Source organism: Oncorhynchus clarkii, chromosome 25 (assembly GCF_045791955.1).
Source record: "Oncorhynchus clarkii lewisi isolate Uvic-CL-2024 chromosome 25, UVic_Ocla_1.0, whole genome shotgun sequence".
Classification (NCBI taxonomy): Eukaryota; Metazoa; Chordata; class Actinopteri; order Salmoniformes; family Salmonidae; genus Oncorhynchus; species Oncorhynchus clarkii.
The window spans coordinates 12,893,413-12,917,962 of NC_092171.1; the positions used below are offsets into that span (position 1 = coordinate 12,893,413).

At 40.9% G+C, this 24,550-nt stretch overlaps 2 protein-coding genes across 3 annotated transcripts in view; one reads left to right on the forward strand and one right to left on the reverse strand.

The window, feature by feature from the left end:
* Positions 1–9,816, reverse strand: part of LOC139384091 (beta/gamma crystallin domain-containing protein 1-like) — a 53,689-nt gene extending 43,873 nt beyond the window's left edge. For both annotated transcript variants that reach the window (XM_071128735.1, XM_071128736.1), the window contains exon 1: positions 9,192–9,816. In XM_071128735.1, the coding sequence (XP_070984836.1) occupies positions 9,192–9,529 (338 nt within the window). In that variant the 5' untranslated portion in view covers positions 9,530–9,816. The remainder of the gene's footprint in view (positions 1–9,191) is intronic.
* A 9,926-nt stretch (positions 9,817–19,742) lies between these two features.
* LOC139383563 (C-C chemokine receptor type 6-like) lies at positions 19,743–21,112 on the forward strand. Its single transcript, XM_071128150.1, has 3 exons — positions 19,743–20,087; positions 20,212–20,622; positions 20,738–21,112. Exons 1-3 carry the CDS (start codon positions 19,743–19,745, stop codon positions 21,110–21,112), a joined length of 1,131 nt encoding a protein of 376 aa, XP_070984251.1.
* Positions 21,113–24,550: the final 3,438 nt, after the last annotated feature.

The following is a 24,550-nucleotide window of genomic DNA, read 5'->3' on the forward strand; positions in this document are numbered from 1 at the left end:
GTCCTAAAGTAGGGAACTATTTGTAAAAGCTTTGCTTGCTAAGTGCATTCCACTGGAGTGACTCTGATGATCTAGAGAACACGGAACAGGTAGTGAAATCAATTATGTCACATCGGAGAAGATTTATACAGATTTATCTGGTAAAGAACAGTAATATGAATCATCGAGCAAGGAATGTTTAAATAAGAGAAAAATGGATCGGACCTAGAGCAATCGAGTATGTCTATACAGAGAGGACGATAAATGCATTTCGCTACACTACAAGCATTTCGCTACACTCGCATTAACATCTGCTAACCATGTGTATGTGACAAATAAATGAGACATTTGATTTGATTTGGTTCATCTACATATTCTGTTCTATGATTGAAACGTGTCAGCTGATGAGCTTCGTGACTGTGTCTGCGTGGTGCGTCTCGCCACAATATTACCAGTCAATCATTATGGCATCTTTCCTTTCGCTTTTACGAGAAGTTTCATACACACACTCTCCCGGGCGAGCTGGGATCAAAGGGAAAGCAGGGAGCCGGTTACAGACCACGAATAGACTGACTCTGCAGCATTTGGCAGTAAGGCTACATCTGTTTATTGTTCTGAGTTCCCATGGCAAACTCCATCAACAGGAATGCAAATAACCCTTTACTACAGATACTGTATGTGTCCGCTTCTACAGGAGACAACTGATTTCATACACTCTGTACCTGAAACTGCCACATTCCCACAAAACCAAGAAACAATAACATCAAAACAGCCAAACTCATAATGAATGAATATATGAATCATATTATCACAGTCTTAACAATGGAAATCTCCTACAGGTAGAATAACACAATAACATTAACTTCAGGGAACTAAACTGGAATGTATCTCCTAGGAAATCTCCAGCAAATACGCAAAACAAAGGTAGTTGAAACCTTGGCAAACATAAACCGGTAGGCCAATTGTACTATGGCCAATGGCCATGTATGTTGTCCAGGGGCACAGCTTACTCTTTGCTTAAAACAACTACCCTTTCAGTAGTAGATAATGAAGACACCAGGCAAAGACGACCGGTATACACACACACATAGAAGATCATTTGGGGATTTGAGAGCAGACTACTTTAACCATCCGTAGGAAACAACGATATTAGTGTCACAAAGAGGACCATCCTTCCAGTTGTTACAGTACAAACCCATTGTAAATGAGTCATAACCCATACCATAACCTTGCGCGTGTTAATCAGGAGCACAGGTAGGCCTATAAGCTACAGCGTAGGAGTGTAGGAGCAATCCTACAGTGTGATGGGAAACCACAGGTGTTGTGTTAGAATCCACTTCTCATTTATCATACAACCTGCTTGGCCCTGTCTACACCCTCCCCCAGGCACTCACCACAACCTGGCTGTTACGCATCATACTGGAGATCCTGTCAGTACAGAGCCTAGTAAGATTATAGAGCAGTAGGACGCTCAACGATACTGATAGAGACTTGTCTGTGAGGCTCACAGCCAAGGTTCCCTCGAAGCTGAGCAGATGCGTGGGAGCACAGCTCCCCAGGGACTGCTGTGCAGAAGAAAGATCAGCCCCGGCAGATAAGCACCAGATTGAACTTTCTAGAGTTTTCCCCCTTAGCTAACACCATTAAGGTTTTCTCTTTACTGTGGGAATTGTGATCGAATCAACGCAATATTAGCCACTTTCAACGCAACATCCCGCTGCGAGAGATGTGGTTGCAGGCAGAACACATCGGAGTAGGATTCTATTACATTCACAGGCAGGACTCAGTCCTGTTCTCTACACAGACCGTTGCGCCATAACAGCAGTAGGCCTATGCAAATAGACCATTGCCATAATGTATCTGTGCCATTCACTTTGAAATGGGCTGTGTTTACAGCATGAGCGGTCGTTTTAAGTAAATGCGCTTGTATTGAGACCAAAGCGAGAGCTGCATGTAGCCACGTGTGCACATTTGCTCATATCCTTTGCTAGTTAAGAGAGTTTTTAGCCCAGTTATAGATCATTTGTAGTCAGCAATGGTGGAGGGAATGCTTCCTACAGGAGCACAAAACATGTGCATTTCTAGCCATTTTTTGAAAAACAAGTCAGGTAAAGAGCTTTTTTTTGTCTTAAAGGGGCAGTGTTGTATTTTGAGATAGGCTTGAATAAACTAAATAGCCAACAGCCAGAGGGTAGCATCATTTGTCTGATTCTCTGTTATAATGGTATGGGAATAATAATCCGTTCTATTTTGTAAAGTGGTTTCTTGCATCAAACACAACAACATTTCCAGTCACCTCCTTGTCTAAAGGACAAGTGGATAAACAGGTTCATGTCAAGTCCTGCATGTTTTTTTTCTTCAAAAGTCTCATGGAATGTAGGCCTACATTTAACACCACACATTGGCTGCTACTGTAGGCTGAATGATAGAACAGCTCTTTCCATGTTATGGGATGCATTTTCTCCATTGTTTTTGATGGTACTTTAGGCCACTCTGGTAGGCCTACATTATAATCATCCACAGTAGCCTACTTGACCACTGTCTGAAACTGTAACTTAAAGTGGGTACAGCATCAGTGTTCACACTAAACGCACGCTGGAAGTTGCATAGAATATTCACAACTTTCGAGTTTGCGCTCAGAAGACCTGAAATTTGCTCAGTGCCAAAACAACTTGAGGGAACATCGCTCATAACCAGAAGCTTTGATATAATGCCACTGTGTCAGTGAAGCAAGCATGCTGGGGGAGCATGTTACGTCTGTCCAGAACTTCAACTGGGATACACAGTGCAGTACTGGTCCAATTCCAATTAGCCGCAGGCTTGGAAATTTAAAAGACAGGGACATAAACAAGATGCCGTAACTCAAAACTCACAAAGCACAGAAAGAAAGCAACTGCACCACAATCAGAGTGTCCCCTTTCTGTCACAAGACACCATTTACAGTACATTACTGAAAGCAATCCATCAGTTCTATAGTATGATAAGCAGATCACTTATCTAAGCTGTAAGGCTGTGAATGTTTGGTCAAACTGTGCAAACGGACTATATGGGTCATATGTAAAACGGATACATCCCTTCCCACTATTCAACATTATGAGTGTGTGGCACTCTGTTTTGGATTGGTGTTCGGTCGTATAATTCCAGTAAGGGTGGGCAGAAAAATGAAAGGGTGCTTGGTTTTGTTGAAGAAATGATAGTGGAACCACTGAAGGGCATGGATTATTAAGTTAATGATGCTAACATTTGGGTGGATGCATGAGGGCCTGTGGCACAGTGCACTTGTATAGTATGTGATATGTCTTTGGTAATCCAAAACCATACATTCAAGCATGCTGGAGCCACAAGCTATACCTTTCTGGCTTTCGGTCTGGCAACTGTGCTACAATCCAAAATCATTACATATCCCGTTCCTATAACTGCCTTGTATAGAATTTCAGCTGAGGACCATTCGAAACCTTGCATTGACAACTGTTTTGAGCCCAAGTGCCATTCAAAGTGGAGAAAAACAATAGTGACACTTATACCTGATGATTGAGAATACAGAACAGTACTAGGGTGCTATAAATAGGTTTGTTTGTATAGGGGTGTTGTTGACAGAGTACGGTAGAAGGTTTAGGATTTTTAAAGCATATCTCTGAAAACATATCTGAACAAAGCTATGTTACTGTACGTAAACTGAATGGTCTGTGTTTCTTTGACCTACGATGAACAAACAAACACAGGACAAAACGTAAGTCCACCTGACAGTCTGTGATGACAGTCACAAACTGGTGATGTCACTGCGGCATTGCGATGAAAAGTTACAGCAGCTCTCCTCTAACCTCAAGAACAGATAGGATCTGTTAGTGTACATTTACAGGGACTCTGAAAACGTCTTCTGTCTCAAATGTAATTTGCTGAACGAGTGCGTGCGTGCCTGCGTTTGTGCGCGTGAGTCATATTCCTCCCTGTCTGGCCTGCAGGGATCACACATCACTGAGCTCAGGTTGATAGGATTGCACTGCATGGTCCTACGGGTGCAACAGGTTTCTGATCCACTATTCAAATATGATGTAAGGCTGGCCAGGCCACCTCCTCAGCCAAGTACATGATCCACACTACATCATCATCATCACACCGGATTAGGTACTAGTGTCAAAGTTCAATGCTAAAACATCAATGCTAAAACATCAATGCTAAAACATCAAACAACACTTTCTCTGAATTAACGCATGCACACTTGCCAGGCCAATTACACTGGATAGCACCACGTTCGTGAGAGTCCCACCATAAGGGTTTCTAATGTATCTGTCTGACAGTGGAACCCAGTTAGGTTATGGTTGACTGTCATCATCTAGTAGGGAGAGTTGTTGGGGTGTGTTATGGAGTTTGGTTTATAATGGAAAACATGTGCAGTACACTTGCATAGCCATGAGGAGAGTCTATAGCTTTTTGAAAGTAATAGTATTTACACCACATAGTAACACAGACATCCAGGTTGCATAGATGCAAGTGAGACAGTGACTACCTGCTGTTCGTGTTCAATGGTCATTTCAATGATATACGGTACCCATTGATTTTTGAATATTATAAACTGGGTGGTTCGAGCCCTGAATGCTGATTCCATGAAAGCTGTGGTATATCAGACCGTATACCACGGGTATGACAAAACATGTATTTGTACTGCTCTAATTACGTTTGTAACAAGTTAATAATAGCAAAAAAGGCTCCTCTGGGTTTGTGATATATGGCCGATATACCACGGCTAAAGGCTGTGTCCAGGCACTCCACGTTGTGTCGGTCGACTTTACCCGAAAACATTACCGCCGCCTTAAGGATGGCATAATCATGAAATAACCGTCATGAACAATTAGCAGATGTCATGGCTGTTTATGTCACGTGATAAACCATGTATGGCTTCAAAACACGTTGAGACACATTTCCTCAACCCCATCCAGGCTGCTAAAAATGACAGACTGGACACTTAAATCCACCCAAACCATTTAAGAGCAAACAAACAATAAAACACAGTTTAACACAGGGCTATCCAACCCTGTTCCTTGAGAGCTACTGTCTTCTAGGTTTTTCACTCCAACCCTAATCTAGCAGGATGGAGTGAATCTAACTGATTCTCATTAGCTGAAATAGCCAAACCTACAGGAGGATGGCTCTCCAGGAAGATGGTTGGATAACCCTGGATTAACATAAGCTTCCCATTTAAATGTTCACCTAATTTACCCCGTTACCCTTCTCACACCTTGTTATTGCCTTTCCCATTGTTATACTGCTGCTTGCTGGTAAATTCCCCATTAAGTTGCACAGATGGAAGGATGTCGATCACGACCCAAACACCAGATCAAACTTGTCTCCCTTCGACAGTGACCAAAACCTGAGCAAGACCAGACTAGGTGAGCAGGAACTCGACACCTCACTAGTTTACCTATGCAAACTGCCACAAGGGAAAATATACACTCTGCTTTGCGTTTAGAACGACATGAATACATCAAAAACGCATTCAGTCGACAAACACCTCAAGTGCAGTAATACATGTGAGACCATAATTGGAGGAATAGGTTTAACTTGAGAAACATGTCTGGTCTAGTGGTGGTTTGTCACAGTATTAGCTATAGTGTTACCTGGAATACCATAGAGTTGTTATGTATTGTAGGCCTGACTGAAATACAGGATTAACTGGGACTGTAATCTATTATACTATAATATGCACATACAGTAAGTATTTGAGGAGCTCACTTTATCTTTATGAGAGTACAAATGGGAGAGTGCAGGTGGAGAATTAAACCCTAACTGCATATTACCTGGCCTGATCCCAGATATGCTTGTGCTATCTTGCCAACTCCTCATGACTCATTGTTTTGTGTGAAAATTAAGCAGTATATCAGATAGGCCCATTTCTGTTGAAATCCAGTAGCCAATCCCAACAACATTGCTAACCAACGCAACACACACACACACACACACAAACACACACACACACACACACACACACACACACACACACACACACACACACACACAAACACAAACACACACACAATAGCTGTTGTAACATTGCAGATTATGATACATTTATACATTAAAGTAGCCAGTTCTTATAATAATTGCACCCCATACAAGACAGTCAGTCAATAGAGGATCTGTGACAACTATACAGGGATTTAAAACATATTGTAAACTGGGTGGTTCGAGCCCTGATTGTTGATTGACTGACAGCTGTGGTATATCAGACCGTATACCAAAGGTATGATTAAACATTTATTTTTAATTACGTTGTTAACCAGTTTATAATAGCAATACGGCACCTCAGGGGTTTGTGGAATATGGCCATTATACCACGGCTAGGGGCTGTATCCAGGCACTCTACGTTGCGTCATGCTTGTGTCGTGCTTACAGTTTTTTTTCGATTGCTAAACGACAGTGGACACAACTGGAGTCACATGTGCAAAACTCTAACTACAGTCTGCACAGCAGCAGTTCATGTGGACCAAACTCTAGTTCGTTTTTCATTGCTTGAACACAGTTTTCAAAACTCTACACACTTATCCCATGACTTTAACCACAACCTGCACAACACTGTGGATTTACAGCACTTTGTTCAAATGCTAACACACTGCTGTCAAAACTGTGAACCACACATTCAAAACGGAATAGATTTCAGCCTTGTGCCTTTCAAACACTGCTGATTGCAATTTCAGCTGAAAGGCTAAGCAGGTGTCTTGTTTTAGACTTGTTAGTGAACACACACACATATTACAGTATATATACTGTAGGTAGAGCTCAGAAAGACTCATTTTGGAAATGGAACAAGGAAGATGGGTTCGTGGAGGGAGAAGGGTGGCAGGGAGAGGGCGGATGCGTGGAGGAAGACAAAGAAGACAAAGAGCTGTTATTTCAGATGAAATAAGGGCTACACTTATAGACCATGTCGTGAACCATGGTCTCTCATTGAGAGAGGCAGGGTTGAGGGTGCAACCCAATCTGCAAAGATCCACAGTGGCATCTGTAATGCGAATTTTCCATCATGCAAACAGGTGAGAGTTACATCCTTACAGTAAATTAATACATTACAGGAATCTATTTTGTATTGCAATTATAGAATATTTACACAGATATATATTACAGTAAGTTTGACTGTAAAATATATTTTTACAACAGGACCCAAAGGCTGCCCCCAACAGGGGGAAGTGGAAAAATATTTTCAGATGCGCAGGAAAATGCTATTGTTGACATGGTTGTTATCAACAATGCAATAAAACTGCGGGAGATTCAAGATAGAGTGCTGGCTGATAATGATATATTTGAAAATGTTCATTCTGTCAGCACAACAACTATTGCTCGAGTCCTAAAGAAACACCAAGTTACAATGAAACAGTTATACACTGTACCGTTCGAGAGAAACAGTGAACGGGTAAAAGAGCAAAGATACCAATATGTCCAGGTAAGACGTCTGAGGTTACGTACACAGCTATACAAAATATTTACAGTAAAAAAAACACTACCATTTCTACAGTAAAACTGTGCACTTACTGTTTTTCAGAGAGTAATGGAGGTGGAAGCACTGGAAAGACCACATTCATTTGTATTTATCGATGAAGCTGGATTTAACCTTGCCAAAACACGGCGCAGAGGAAGGAATGTTATAGGTCAAGGGGCCACTGTGGAGGTTCCAGGCCAAAGGGGGGGAAATATCACCATGTGTGCTGCAATGGCCAATGATGGCTTGCTTCTCAACACACCACTCATTGGCCCATACAACACAGAAAGGCTTATAGCTTTCCTAGAACAGCTCTATGCTCAGCTAGTGCCAGCAGAACAGGGGGAGCCAGTAAGAAACCCCCAAGTTTTTGTCATAGTTTGTGATAACGTTGCTTTTCACCACTCTGCAGCTGTCACAGATTGGTTTGCAGCACATCACAGATTTATGGTTTTGTACCTGCCTGCATATTCACCCTTCCTCAACCCAATAGAGGAGTTTTTCTCTGCCTGGAGGTGGAAAGTGTTTGGTCACCACCCACATGACCAAATGTCTCTTTTGGAAGCCATGAGTGCCGGATGTGAGGACACGAGTCCAGAGGACTGCCAGGGATGGATAAGGCACTCCAGAAGGTTCTTCCCCAGGTGCATGGCAAGAGAAAACATTAGATGTGATGTTGAAGAAAACCTGTGGCCTGATGCTAGAGAGAGGCAGGATTAGCCCCTCAATTATTTGTTCGAATTACAGTATGTACTTTTAGTTTCTACCTTTTTTTTCTCATTACTGTAATTCCGTAAATTACTACAGACTATTGAAGCAAACTGCTAATTTTCATTTACCTTAAAGAATTGTTATGTTCTAAAAATTGTAATAAATCATGTGAAAGAATGTCACTCTTTTCTTTGAAGAAAATATTACTTTGTATGAAGTCACTGAAATTGTTCAAACTGTAAAGATGAAAAGTTTGTATTTTCTGTATTGGTGTTTGATGCTAGTGTTTTTACTCTCAGTGTGTTCTGAGTGACAGTGTGTGTTATCTCAGTGAGGGTTGTGCATAGTGTTTGGCTGCACTGAGCGTGTTTTGAGCCATGTGTTAAGAGTTGTGTTGCTTGGAATGAGTTTTGCAGGTGATGTGAACTGTTTAGCTCAGGTGACTGTTGGTAGTGCAGACTGTAGTTAGAGTTTTGCACATGTGACTCCAGTTGTGCCCACTGTCGTTTAGCAATCGAAAAAAACTGTAAGAACAGCCCTTAGCCTTGGTATATTGGCCATATACTACACAATCTCAGGCCTTATTGATTAAATATATTCTTAATCACATCTCTTATTGCAAATAGCCTGTTTTTCAATAAAATCCCCTATTATTGAATATGGAGGTGAGCTTTAAGGCAAATAACCATACTGTTAAAATCTGTCAATTTGATTTGTTGCCAGAAGTATAACTCTGCCTGAGGTAGGCCTACCTGTATCATAGCCTAAATTGTGGCCTACATTTGAGCACCAAGCTGGCACTGACAGGTATCAATGCAGGTAGCACCGCAGGGTAAGATATGTCATCCATTCTGTCATAATGGCATGAAACATTGGGGTAAATTAGGATAGGTTTGCCTATCTATTGTATGTCTTGCCTTTAAGTGCGAGAGCTAGGCTACCTACATAAACAGTGTAGCCTGTTCAACAAATCAAGGTGATAATAGGCCTACCCCAGTCTCCACAAATTTTCATAAAGATTATAATTTACATGTTACTGCTGAAGCTGTCGAGCTCGTCGGCACCGGTACAGAACAATGGGTCGTCGATGCTCCCTGAGTCCTTGGAGCGTTTCTTCTTGAGTTTAAAGGACAGGAACCGTTTCTTCTTCTTTTTCTCCTCGCTCGGCGGGCTTGTAGGTAGAATATCACCGGGAAACGTCCCATCTTTGGGGCTGACAAGTCCGCGACTCGACCGTAAAGGGCTTGAAGGCTCTCCATCTACATTTGAAGTTGCATCTATAAATGTATTATTTCCTCCGTCCACTTTATCCAGTGACTTTGTTTTATGAAACAAATTATTTATTTTAAATGTTCCAGATTTACTCATGGTTGCCCGAAATTATGCTTTTCAATGAAATCGATAATACATTGAATTGAAAATATTATACAGAAATCGAAATAAGAAACACAAAAAGTTGATTGAACCGATCCACGCAGACTATTTGCAAGCTATAGCAAGATTTTTTTTTAAACGCATGCCAAGTGGCCAAGAGAGCATTTGCAAATGCGCAGGGAGCGCAGGTGATTAAAGTCTGTCTCAGTGGAACTCCTAAATCTCTTAACTCCTTTACTGCGGAGTGTCATCTTCCGGTTTCGAAAAGGGTTCCAGCACACAGGTAGCCTTTCTTTTGTTCACTTTCAGAGCCACCCGCAGCTACAGGTAAAGGGTGCTCATATTTGTCACAGTGATAACCAATGATACGTCATTGTATACAAAACCAAAAATAATTCTGAGGATTCATTTTCGTACATGAATCACACATTGCTCAAGCAGAGCTGTATCCACATATCTGACAATATTGCAAATAGTAGGCAAAACTTTTTTTGTCCAAAGCCTTTTGTCCTTTACTTGTAGGCCTATGCCAATACAATACCAACATATTTCAGTTATAAAGGGTGTTTGATTTGGACAAGAAAAAAATGGTATACTTTGTCACATAAAAATGTAGGCTATGCTACATACTAAAATACACTCATTGCCCCTTTCCTTCCATATAATCAGTTAGCAGTTTAAAGCATACTTCACAACATTCATTTTACAACTAAAATCTACTGCACTTATCATAGCATCAATAAACTGGGCATAAACCTGCAGATGTAAGTCAAGTAGGCTAGGCTATCCAAACTGTGTCAAGAGGGCATTTTGTGGCATAATAGCCAAATTACTGGGCAAAACCTTTCTCAATAGTTGCATTTTATGCATGTTGGCCCTCCCTGCTGGCCATATTTGGAATGTTCAAGATCAAATTGATATATTTATTCACATGGCAGAATACAATTGAGATCTGGAAGAACCAGAGGGAGGACCAGTTTCTCATCCACACGAACTACAATGGCATGAAACAATCCAAATCGACCTCTACCCCCAACCCTATTCACTTTAGGGGAGGATTTAAAATGCCATCTCCCTGCCTCGGCTCTGTCGCTCAGAGGCGGAGGAAATCAATTATTTATCTGGATAGGCCAGAAAATGTGACACATCCAGTGGCGATTTTAGCATGTAAATCTTGGTGGGGCAAAGTTCCCATATTTGTTTTAGATGCATGCCAGCAAAGACACAACACAACACTAAACAATACATTAATTGCACTATAACGGCGACAAGCGGTGCCCACAAACTGTTAGGGCCTACATAAAACTGTCCCCAACAGCAGAGCTTTCCTTCCAGCACAATGGAGTGAATCCTTACCACTGCTACACCTGGCTATCAGCGGAACCTTGTCTGGCACCAAAACAATTAATTCAGCCTTGTTTATTGCCTTTTTTTTAAACAAAGCTGACATGGCTGACTTGCATAAACAAATGTGGTTTCTACTGACAATTGAGATGTACAAACTATGGCATAAGGGAACGATGAGCAGATAAGATAAATTCCGTAATTTAGATTAAGACATTAATGAGCGATCTACAGCACTTTTGAAATGTACAGGGACAGAATGCAGAACAGTTTTTTCCCTGTACACCAAGTCAGAACCGTAGGATAAATATAGGGGGCATATAAGCAGACAGCTTTGTGGGTTGGCGCCCCCCCTTGGGTTGTGCCGTGGCGGAGAACTTTGTGGGCTATACTCGGCCTTGTCTCCGGATGGTAAGTTGGTGGTTGAAGATATCCCTCCAGTGGTGTGGGGGCTGTGCTTTGGCAAAGTGGGTGGGGTTATATCTTTCCTGTTTGGCCCTGTCCGGGGGAGTCCTCGGATGGAGCCACAGTGTCTCCTGACCCCTCCTGTCTCAGCCTCCAGTATTTATGCTGCAGTAGTTTATGTGCCGGGGGGCTAGGGTCAGTTTGTTATATCTGGAGTACTTCTCATGTCCTATCCGGTGTCCTGTGTGAATTTAAGTATGCTCTCTCTAATTCTCTCTTTCTCTCTTTCTTTCTCTCTCTCTGAGGACCTGAGCCCTAGGACCATGCCTCAGGACTACCTGACTACCCATGCTCCTGCTCCAGTTTCAACTGTTCTGCCTGTGATTATTATTATTTGACCATGCTGGTCATTTATGAACATTTGAACATCTTGGCCATGTTCTGTTACAATCTCCACCCGGCACAGCCAGAAGAGGACTGGCCACCCCACATAGCCTGGTTCCTCTCTAGGTTTCTTCCTAGGTTTTGGCCTTTCTAGGGAGTTTTTCTTAGCCACCGTGCTTCTACACCTGCATTTCTTGCTGTTTGGGTTTTTAGGCTGGGTTTCTGTACAGCACTTTGAGATATCAGCTGATGTACGAAGGGCTATATAAATACATTTGATTTGATTTGATTTGAATAAAACTTCTTACAATATTAGATGATGACATTTCTCAAAAACAGGTTATAGACTACAGTACATGTGCAGCACCACAGAGTCAGAACAGTAACGTTAGGTGAAATTAGGAGGTGAAAATTGACCAAATTATTTGGGTGAGGCACATGTGCTACAAACAGCTTACTACACAACATACACTTAGTACAGTATACATATCTCCCTTGCATATCACATAATTTATGCAGCAGCATACAATACATTTTTGGACTCACCTTGGCTTGTGATATGCTCACTTAAACATGAAGGTGGCGCAGTGGTCCTTTGTGCGCAAATTTTGGCATCAAACTTTATCATCAAAGTCTAGCATTTGTCATGGAAAATTGCAAGATTATGTTTTCATGCTTCATGCTTCATACATTATAATAGTTTTTACATTCAACAGAATATAGTATTGTGTGTGTGTGTTCCACTGAGGATGGGCCTCTCTGAGATAGCACTGACAGAGGAGATTTAGGATGTCTTTGGGTGATAAAACCTAAAGAGCATTCCAGATAACATGCGGTAATGGTTCTGTGCTATGAAGTACCAGGAACGAGATTAGAACCTCATTTTAGAGACCAAACTGAGCAATAATTTATAGTGAATGCTATCTGGCTAAGGGATACTTCTTTCTCAAGTAAACGTCCCTTTTTGAAGAGTTCCGAAGATCTGTGGTTCGCCATATAAGTTGAGAGGGGTGTATCTTGGCTATAAAATATATTTTGTATTTTTCTGTAGTCACTTTTCAATGGTTCATAAGAGATAGCGCATCATTGAAAGTAAAAAAAAGGCTATTGCAAAACTCTTATTATTATTAAAGATGTAATTTAAGTATATCTCTGACTGGTGTGTAGTTTGTAACTCTCCTCATTTGGTAAAGCAGAAAAATGCCACCACACATTCCCTAGATTTATGGTGGGAACTCCGAAGAAAAAAAACACAGCCACTCCATTGAATAGCATGCTACTGGTTGCTTTGCAATGCTTGCAGTTAGTCACTGACTCCTTCCAAACGACTCATTGTTGAATTTGCGATTTCCAACTTGTTGTGTAATCTTTATGTCCAATGGCCGATGAGCACCGATACGTTTTATCTATAATTCCTCTTCATTATTTCTCTTCATATGACAAGGATTAAAAAGGATTTCCCAGGAGATTGTCAACTTGATTCATGATGATGACTGCAAGCTAAGACTTTGAAAGTAAGATGTTGACATGATCAGTCCAATCAATCAAATCAGTCCAATATAACTTGATTTTACGCCATTTTATCTGTGGTCAATGACCTTGAGCCTTCTTGGAAGGGCACTTGTAATATTACTCTATGGCAGGATCCAAAGGGCGGAAATTGTGGATGCCTACCTTTACTAAGGATGTAAACTTGGTGGCATCTTAGTGTTCCCATGAGTGACAGAACATTGAGCCAATCAAGGCGCAATGCTCCTATTTTTTGCTGGCTCGTCCCACCAGCATTGAAAGCACTGAGTTGGGCTGAAACACCTGCATTTTGGAGCTGGCTTACTCAATAAAACAAAAAAGAGACCATGTTTGTATGCGGCTTTATTAACTCAATGATATATATATATTTTTTTACATTGTCTGCAAACTGATATGTGACACGTAATAATGCCAAAATAACATGCAAAACAGGGAAGCCCCAAAAAATAAATATATTTATATTTATATATTTATATATATATTTATTTATTGCTAAAAATGTGGGGCTCAAGACAAGTGGGGCTCTGCCCCACCTGCCCTGAATTACGGGTCGCCACTGGACACATCGGCTCCCTATGGCTGTGAAACCTGACACTTCAAGTCTGCTCTGCAGACAGAGTGGTAGCGGAGTGCAGACAGATGAGTTCTTCTGGCACTATTAGGCGGTGGTTCTCAAACCTTTACTCAACGACCCCCAGATATTTAATGTATTTGATTTATTCCACAGATAGCACATAATTCAATTTGTCAAGCCCTTGACTATGTGAATCAGTTGAGCTACTTCAGGGCTACAACAACATTGTGAAACATCTGGGGTTCCCTGAGAAGAGGTTCGAGAACCACTGCTGTAAGGCACTGGACCCTATGAAGTTCACAGAGTGCATTGCACACCGAAATATCAGTCAGAACCGGTCCAGAACCACTCAAAATCTCCCAAATAGACGACTTAACATCTAAGAGGATAGTACTATTAGTACAAGCAAGGTGGTAAAAACTCTATTGAGCCTGTCAGAGGGCAAGGTGGAGCTATTGTCACAGTGCCTATTCCCATCATATCCTTTCAGACCTTATGCCTAGAATGTTGGGCCTAAGGGTTAATGTATGTCAATTCAAATGTCAATTCATTTTCCTGTGCAACTGAAAATGCTCAAACTACCAATTGAAAGTTTGATTTGAATATGAAGATGTCAGTGGGTGTGTGTAGGCATTACATAAAGCCGATGTGTCTTTGAACACAGGCGAGATGTGGATATGCAGGCATGAGATCAAAAAAGAGAGAACAGATAAGCAGAGATAAGATCATCTGTGCAGAAGCTAGTAGCTGTGACACCGTGAGGTTTCCACCTCCCAGGAGAGACACAGCCAACCACACTGAACCTCTCGATCCTGACCCCCACACACAGTAACTTCTGTCTGCAGAGATCATAAGGTAGCCAAACTAGTCTCTGTACACATACCGTTGCATCAGGTAATATACCAACGCTAGCATACATTGCTCCAATGTCTGGGATATCCGAGACAATAGCCTAACAGGAGTACTCTCAAATCAAGTTAATATATCTGGGCATCCTAGCTTACAAGATTGACCAGGCTTTGCCTGATTTGATTTAGAAGGCTAAATTTTGGGCTTAACCTGACCAGAACATTTTGCATCAACTGTTTTGTATCCCAGCAACCTGTCCTCTCAAGGGCTTGTCTACAGGTATGTACTGATATCTTACGAAGAGTATTTGAAATAAACTGGTTCTTAGTTACATCGGAAATAATGTCTAGTAATGAATGAGGCTTGTAAAACCTTTGACGAACCAAAATAGTGTTATTTCTCACACACACATGCACAACACCTGTTCGCTGACTCATACACTGACACACTACAGGCGTTCCCTTCCTTGAGCCTGCAACCTGGTCTCAGAGCATTTCATATTATTCTGTACGTAAATCCGAGACACCCCATTTAGCATTATATGTTGCGTTTTGTATGGTATATATTAATTTGTGGACTTACATTACCCATTTTGTATGATATGTTACAAATTACAATTCGTATTATATGTTCCCAAAATTTGCAAAACGTGCAATATGTTACAAATTTGCTAAATGTATGATATGTCATGAATTCTAGCTTAGTGGCTAACGTTAGCTGACTTTCCATTACTTAGACTGACCAGGGGAATCCAGGTGAAAGCTACTGTATGATCCACTTCAGTCTGTGTAGATGAAGGGGAGGAGACAGGTTAAAGAAGGATTTTTAAGCTTTGAGGCAGACAATTGAGACATGGATTGTGTATGTGTGCCAGAGGGTGGTGAACTATCAAGACAAAAGATTTACATACATATCCCAGAAGAAAGAAATGATCTCACTCCAATACATTTTAATAGAAAGTTAGCAAAAATATATAAGATATTGCTACCATGGAAAGGAAAATACCTGTCTGTGGAAAAATCAACCTGATTAACTTTTTAGTCACAGTTAACCTATTTGATTAAGGGTTTGCCTACACCTAGTGACCTGCTTTTTAAATTATATGAACAAAAAATATTCAATTTTATTTGAAATGGCAAGCCAGACAAAATTCAAATGGCCTACTTATATAACGAACATGAATTCAGATAGCAGAAAATATTAAATATTAAAGCATTCGACCTCTCAGTAAAGGCATCAGTCATACAAAAGTTATACTTGCATCCAAAATGGTTCTCTAGTAAATTAGTAAGAATGTCCAAGAATGGCCTTTTACCCTTTATTCAGATTACAACGGCTCACTTTCCATTATTATATATGTTTTTAAACAAGCCTTAGAAAGTTGGTTGCAATTTCAGTTTAATACACCTGAAAAGACATAACAAATAAAACAACAAATATACTTATTCAGAAAACATTTTTTTTCGATCATTTAAAAAAAAAAGTATAATTTCTGTAAATGATATCATAAATAGGACTGGTGGAGTTATGTCAGCTAACAGAGACATATCGAAATGTTTGCTCTACCCAAAATTGCAACCGACTAATTGCAGCACTACCAAGTGGAAGGGGAAAAAGTAAGGAACTTGTCTGTCGGCCCTGCATTAAAGACCAAAAATGGTTAATGAAAATGGTGATAAATAACAATATATACCAGTTTCATTTAAGGACCAAAAAATTGACAGCTGTGCCATATAAATGGCTAAATAGTTGGGAAGAGATTTTCGACGTACCGATTCCATGGCACATGGTTTATGAATTGACACGCAAAACAACGCTGGATTCAAAATGTTTTAATTAAAATTATTATACAAAATTCTTGCAACCAATATAATGTTATATATATGGGGGATACAATCTTCCCAGCTCTGCAGATTTTGCTGCGAGGAGGTACAGTCATTAGATCATTTATTTTGGTACTGTCCATACGTAGCTCGTTTTTTGGTCACAGCTCCAGGAATGACTGAAGAATTGCAACATTTACCTAGAACTAACGCTGCAGATAGCAATACTGGGTGATTTGAAAAGTCATAGTCAATCGATCAATAATATAATAATTACTTTAGCAAAAAAAATGATCTTTAATTTACAATCTGTAGAAGCTATGAGAATAGAAAAGTTCAGTACTTTTGTGAAGCATCACAGCACAGTCGAAAAATATATTGAAAATAGAAATCCAAAATGGATGGCGTTGAGAGAAAGATGGGAGGGGTTGAATGGAGCTGAAGGGTGGGACTAATAACAAGATAACCAATGTAAAACATACGGGGTCTGTAAAATGTATATAGGTTCAGAAATGTTGTGAAATAGCACAGTTACAAATATAAATCAAACTGGATGGACATCAGAAATAGAGGACGGACTAAAAACAAACAAAATATATACATTGTAAAATAGATTGTGTCTGTAAAATGTGTATAGTATGTATAAACTGAAGGTAGAAGCCTAAGTGTTATTGTTTACTAGTTTACACCAATTGGGGGAGGGGTGGTAGGGTTTGCGAGGAATAATAAAGGTGGATTCTTAAAAAAGTGTGTATGTGTATGTATGTATATATATGTGTATGAATGTTTATATTTGTACATATGGGTATGTATGTATGTATATTGATATATTTACCCCAAAAATATATTGGGGATTGGAAATGATGCAGACAATTACATTGATGGAACTATCCGCAATGTTAATGCTGAGCCACCCCCTGTTCAAAAAAATATAATAAATAAAAAGAGAAAAGATTTAAGTGCCTTTGAACTGGGTCTGGTAGTAGATGCCTGGCGCACCAGTTTGAGTGTGTCAAGAACTGCAATGCTGCTGGGTTTTTCACGCTCAACAGTTCCCCGTGTGTATCAAGAATGGTCCACCACCCAATGGACATCCAGCCAACCTGACACAACTGTTGGATGCATTGGAAACAACATTGGCCAGCATCCCTGTGGAACGCTTTTGACAGCTTGTACTGTAGAGTCCATGCCCTGACAAATTGAGGCTGTTCTAAGAGGAAAAGGGGGTGCAACTAAATATTAGGATGGTGTTCGTAATGTTTTGAACACTCAGTGTGTGTAGGCTACCTGTTTGAGCTTCTGTTAGACAGAAGCTGTGCGGTCTCAAGGGGAGGCTGTGCGGTCTTGCCCTCTACCTGTGTCTGTTCAGATAGGACAGGATAAGCCTGACACAGAGGTTATTTATTTTGGGCTATTGCCCGTGTATATCCGTGAATTTTTGCTAAATCTACTTGCATATTTTGTATAATATGACACTTTCCCCATTGGATCACTGTCACGCCCTGACCTTAGTTCCTTTTTGTGTCTCTATTTTGGTTTGGTCAGGGCGTGAGTGGGGGTGGGCATTCTATGTTGTTTTTCTATGTTCTCTATGTGTTTGGCCTGGTATGGTTCCCAATCAGAGGCAGCTGTCTTTTGTTGTCTCTGATTGAGAACCATACTTAGGTAGCCTGTTCCCCCCTGGTGTTTGTGGGTAGTTGTTTTCTGTTTTGTGTCTGCATCAGACGCAACTGTTTCAGTTTAGTTCGTTCTTGTTGTTGTTTTGTTAATCAGTGTTCAGTTCCATTAATAAGAGTATGAACACGTACCACGCTGCACTTTGGTCCTCTCCAACAGCCGTGACAATCCCCAAGACCTGGAAATAAATCTACACTCTGAGCACTTCAACCTGCCATGCCTTCTGCTGATTACAGGCCCTTACCACTGCTACAAGGTCTATATTTTACAATTACATAATCCAAAGGTGTTGTAGACAAAATCATGAAAAGGGCTGTCTGGTAGCCTCAATAAATAGACAAAGATTTGTAGTTGAACAAATAATTGCACAAACATGTATTTAAAAAAACAATTGAGACTGGACTTGAAAAAATTTGCACGACTTGGACCTGTTCTACTTTGGACTTGACTTGAGACTTGGACCTTGTGATTTGCTTGTGACTCGAATAATAGTGACTTGGTCCCACCTCTGGTTTAGAGCTCAGATTATTGTTTTGTTTCTATGGTTGTAAAGCAATTTTGGGTCCTTGAAAAGCTCTATGCTGTATAAGGCCCATGTATTATTTGAAGAGGATCCGCAATGAATCACATCACATTCCAAGGCACGAGCAAATCCTCGAGCACTATGAGCACATTCATTTGTAACCGTTCTTAGATGATTGAGAGATGAATGTCTTCACACTGTGGATCAGCACTATTGTGACACTGAGCACAGATAATCTTGCAATTAATTGCGTTTAAATGGCTGTCGGTGAGATACAGAGTGTGGTTGGGAAGCTAAATAGGAACAGGAACATGAACAGGAACATGTATTGTGAAAGACGGAAGTGTCTTTTAACTTAGCACGTGTGTAACATGTGAGTGGTAGCATGACAATATCTCACCGTAGTAAGATTGTTCCTCATACAGTATGTCACTGTACATTTCTACAGCTATTTGACTATTATCCATTATAAATGGCTACAGTACTTGGGTAATATAGTGTAGTTACCAAATGCTTTACACAATTTGTCTTTTCGGTCATGTTTATCATTCTTATCAAACAGAAGTCATGACAGTCATGATAATACCGTGTGGGAGCTGATTCTCGATGTGCTTGCAAGCAGGATTCACTGGCTTCATGTTGACCTGTTTTAGGCACATCAGTGTTGATGTGGGCACAGATGTGAGATGCTGTGTACAATGTGTCTTAGTATCTCTAGCCTTGGGTCTGATAAGGATTTGATCAGTGCTTTAGATCAGACAAATGCAGTTGTTAAACACCTACACGTGCCTTGATGTACTCTCGGTTACAACAGAAAATGGGGTCATTCACAACCAACGGATGTTCTCAAGCTCTCAGACATGTTTGTTTCTCAGTAAATAGGGTTTGCACTCCGCAGTTGAACACTTTCACTGCTGTATGTGTAAAATAGGACATGTCACATTGAAGCTACAGACAATAATTCACAGTTACTGTGATGTTTATATCTTCTCTTTTTGTCATGGACTTGACTGTACATCATGACATTCAATAACTAAATCATGATAGAAGGCCTACTATTTTCTGCAGAAATATATTTTTTCTCCACAGGTGATAAACATGGAGATGCGTAATGCGATGCAAACAGATGAATATGATTATGACCCAAAAGACTACACTGAAGGTTATCCTGATGAAAGCGGAACAGAATATATCTGTAACCTGAATCTCAACCGTGATATGGAGATAGTCATACAGACCTACGTCCATTCCTTCATCTGTGCATTCGGTCTCTGTGGCAATGCGTTGGTGATTGTCACATATGCCTTCTACAAGAAAGCCAAGACCATGACGGACGTGTACCTCCTGAACGTGGCTGTGGCAGATCTTCTGTTCATCGTGACCCTGCCACTCATCATCTACAATGAGAAGCATGACTGGAGCATGGGCTCAGTGGTCTGCAAGGTACGGGTTTGGTGCAGTTCCTAATAAAGCTCCTGATGTTTCAATGTCGTTCATGTTACAGTGAAGTCAGAGGCAGATGTCAACATTGCATGGAATTATAAGAATATGTTCTTCATTCTCTAAGGCCCTACGAGGAGCCTACAGCATCAACCTGTACAGTGGCATGCTCCTGCTGGCCTGCATCAGTGGAGACCGCTACATCTCCATCGTCCAGGCCAGGCGCTCCTTCGGCCTCCGCTCCCGGACCCTGATCTACAGCCGCCTCATCTGCACTGCAATCTGGGCTCTGGCCATAGCCCTGTCTATCCCCACAGTCATCTACAACGAGCGGGTTGAGGAGACCAACAGGTTGGGAGAGACTATAGCCGTGTGCCAGGCTCAGTTTGAAAGTAACAAGACCGCCCGGCTGATAAAGGTGCTGGTACCCAGTCTGCAGATGACCATGGGGTTCTTCCTGCCCATCCTGGTCATGGTCCTCTGTTATGCCAGCATCATCTGGACCCTCCTGAGGGCCCACAGCACCCAGAGGCACAAGGTTCCAGTATCCACCAAAGTTCCAGTCATAGAATTAGAATGTTTAATTATAAGAATACAGTCAATGTTTCTTATAGGGTCAATTAAGTTTCTTGTTGTTTCTTCTCTCACTTAAGGCAGTGCGTGTGGTCCTAGCTGTGGTTGTGGTCTTTATTGTGTGCCACTTGCCCTACAACATGGCCCTGCTCTACCACACAGTGGCTCTGTTCCAGCAGAGGGAGTGTGAGGGGGAGAAGGTCATCCTTACCACCCTCACCACCACCAGGAGCGTGGCCTACCTCCACTGCTGCCTCAACCCCATCCTGTACGCCTTCGTCGGGGTCAAGTTCAGGAACCACTTCAGGAAGATCCTGGTGGATCTGTGGTGCCTGGGCAGGAAGTACATCTACCCCTCGGGTCGCTCCTCACGCATGACCTCTGACCTCTATATCCCAGCTCGCAAGTCCACTGACGGATCCAACAATGAGAATGGCTCCTCGTTCACCATGTGAAGATGGGAGTAGGTTGAGATTGCCTCCAACTACAGGAAGTCCAGTAATGACTGTTATTATGAGAATTTGATTGATGCTGTAACTACAGTACATGGTATTTGTATCATGGATGCTGATAATTATGTATTGAAATTGCTCTAATAACCAATATTCCTCTTTGCTTATCAATGCCAATTTGTTTCACAGCATGATACTGCTTTTTGTCAAAATAAAGCCAAGAATTGCTAAAACATAAAAACAATAGAATAAAAATGTACTGGATGCAATCTAATAGAATGCAATGACACTGTGTATTTAAAGTAAATGTATTTGTCTAGAAAATATCTCATCTCTCTTAAAAATAACTCTAAAATACAAATAAGCATTCACTAGTTCCAGTTTGCATGTTTTGCATAAACCAGTCTTTCAGTAAAAGTAATTTGGTGCCAAAGGGGAGCTTTCCAAATGAAAGTGTATGTGGGCTATGGAGAGATTCAAATGGTGCAGTTTGAGGCAATATGGTGGAGAGTGATGCTGGAGATGGCAGTGTGATGTTGCCGTTTGTATGTGTACGTTTTATTTTGTATTGTTATTGTTAAAAAATATGTGTACAATACCAGTCAAAGGTTTGGACACAACTACTCATTCAAGGGTTTTTCTTTATTTGTACTATTTCTACATTGTAGAATAAAAGTGAAGAATCCCAATTATGAAATAGCACATATGGAATCATGTAGTAACCAAAAAAGTGTTAAACTAACATATATTTTATATTTGAGATTCTTCAAAGTAGCCACCCTTTGCCTTGATGAAAGCTTTGCACAAATCTTTAACTGTACTGGTTACATGAATTCAGGTTATTTCCAGGGATACACAACATCCTGAAATATATGTAGATATCTTTGTTATAAATAATACTATATTTCCCTTGACGGAGTGTTGCTGAATTTAATAAATGCTTCAACTTACCCCACTCTCCCCTGAACCTTGGAATACAGTATACTGTGTAGTATACTGAGCATAGTACTCTCCCTTCTCTGTGAACATAATCCCTACGAGACGCATTAAGACCTTCCACTTTATTTTCTTAACATCCTGTTTTTTGTTATATTTATAAGCTTTTCAGGTAAGACACTTTTCAACAACAAAGAGAGTTTTGGTTTGAGCAAAATTAGAGGGTAAGAGAAAATAAAACAACTTCAGACTAGGTTTCCACATGAAAGCTTTCGAGGATGAGCAGAGTCAATAGGCATAGATAGAGTGGAGGAAGGGAAGCTAAAAGTGGAGATGACAACGCAGCTGTACAGCTGTGGTATAATTGGAATGAATTCATAATAGGAGAAGGTCTACAGTATTTGTGTCACAGACTGTAATGCTCTTAAACATCTAATAAACCCTAATGATGACACACTTCAACAAAATCTAATCATATAGACAGTCACAGCATCCTTAGGCTGGTTGAGATACGTACTCATTGTGAATAGGGTATTTTTGGCTGATTTCAGGTTTTCATGACAATCAGTGAAATCATATGGTGTATTATATGAGGTACAGATTCTATCACAGTGTATTATATATATATATATATATATATATATATGTATTATATATGGAAGCTAGCCAGAAGCTAGCCAGAAGCTAGCCAGTTTACTGGCTAACGTTAGTATTCAGCTAACCATGATTGGTGGTCATCAGCTATCCTTTAGCTCAAAAATCTATCGGCAGTTTTGTACAACGCGACTCAGAACAGAGCATACCTATTTGCTCTCCATATCCCCGGATTTCTACCGCAAGCTCTGGACATTTACACCTGGATCTTGCAGCTACTCGCTCTGCAACCCAGAATTTGTAAGGTACTGGTTGAATGAAACAGACAGAGGCCCAGCTAAAATAGTCAAAATGTTTATTCACGAGAGGGCTGGTTCGTTGTACAAAACCATTCATTTTATACTAGCTCCTTACGCACATACTTTCGCACTTAAACAGACTCCTTACGCACATACTTTCACACACAAACAGACTCCTTGCGCACATACTTTCACACACAAACAGAAGGTATCCTACGCACATACTGTCCCACTACCCAGCCGACAAAGATTAGGGGAGGCCGTGAGAATCACTCCCCGTCCTCCATCAAGATAGGGAGACCGTGGGAAGTACTTCCTATCCTTTCCCCAATCTCTCAGAGGCCCCTAGCCAGGTCGGCAACGAATTCTGTTAAGACAGCCTGTGTTTAAGATACTATAAAGACATATTGTACAGATCTATTGCTTTACCCTAATTCTGACTAAAACTACACATTTATTATAATTTCACTGACCAACATTTATTATAATTTCACTGACTAAAACTACACACATCATTAATAATAATTGTATGATTCTAATCAATTTCATACAAATATATGATTTCAGGGTGGAATATTCTAATCATTCATTTAAACATTTAAATTCCATCAACAATATCTCTCTCATCATCACTCAATGCCTAGGTTTACCTCCTCTGTATTCACATCTTACCATACCTTTGTCTGTACATTATACCTTGAAGCTATTTTATCGCCCCCAGAAACATTCTTTTACTCTCTGTTCTGGACGTCCTAGACGACCAATTCTCATAGCTTTTAGCCGTACCCTTATCCTACTCCTCTTCTGTCCCTCTGGTGATGTAGAGGTGAATCCAGGCCCTGCAGTGCCTAGCTCCATTTCTATTCCCCAGGCGCTCTCTTTTGATGACTTCTGTAACCGTAATAGCCTTGGTTGCATGCATGTTAACATTAGAAGCCTCCACCCTAAGTTTGTTTTATTCATTGCTTTAGCACACTCTGCCAACCCGGATGTCCTAGCCGTGTCTGAATCCTGGCTTAGGAAGACCACCAAAAACTCTGAAATCTCCATCCCTAACTACAACATTTTCAGACAAGATAGAACGGCCAAAGGGGGCATTGTTGCAATCTACTGCAAAGATAGCCTGCAGAGTTCTGTCCTACTATCCAAGTCTGTACCCAAACAATTTGAACTTCTACTTTTAAAAATCAACCTCTCTAAAAACAAGTCTCTCACCGTTGCCGCCTGCTATAGACCACCCTCTGCCACCAGCTGTGCTCTGGACACCATATGTGAACTGATTGCCCCCCATCTATCTTCAGAGCTCGTGCTGCTAGGTGACCTAAACTGGAACATGCTTAACACCCCAGCCATCCTACAATCTAAGCTTGATGCCCTCAATCTCACACAAATTATCAATGAACCTACCAGGTACCACCACAAAGCCGTAAACACGGGCACCCTCATAGATATCATCCTAACCAACTTGCCCTCTAAATACACCTCTGCTGTTTTCATCCAAGATCTCAGCGATCACTGCCTCATTGCCTGCATCCGTAATGGGTCAGCGGTCAAGCAACCTCCACTCATCACTGTCAAACGCTCCCTGAAACACTTCAGCGAGCAGGCCTTT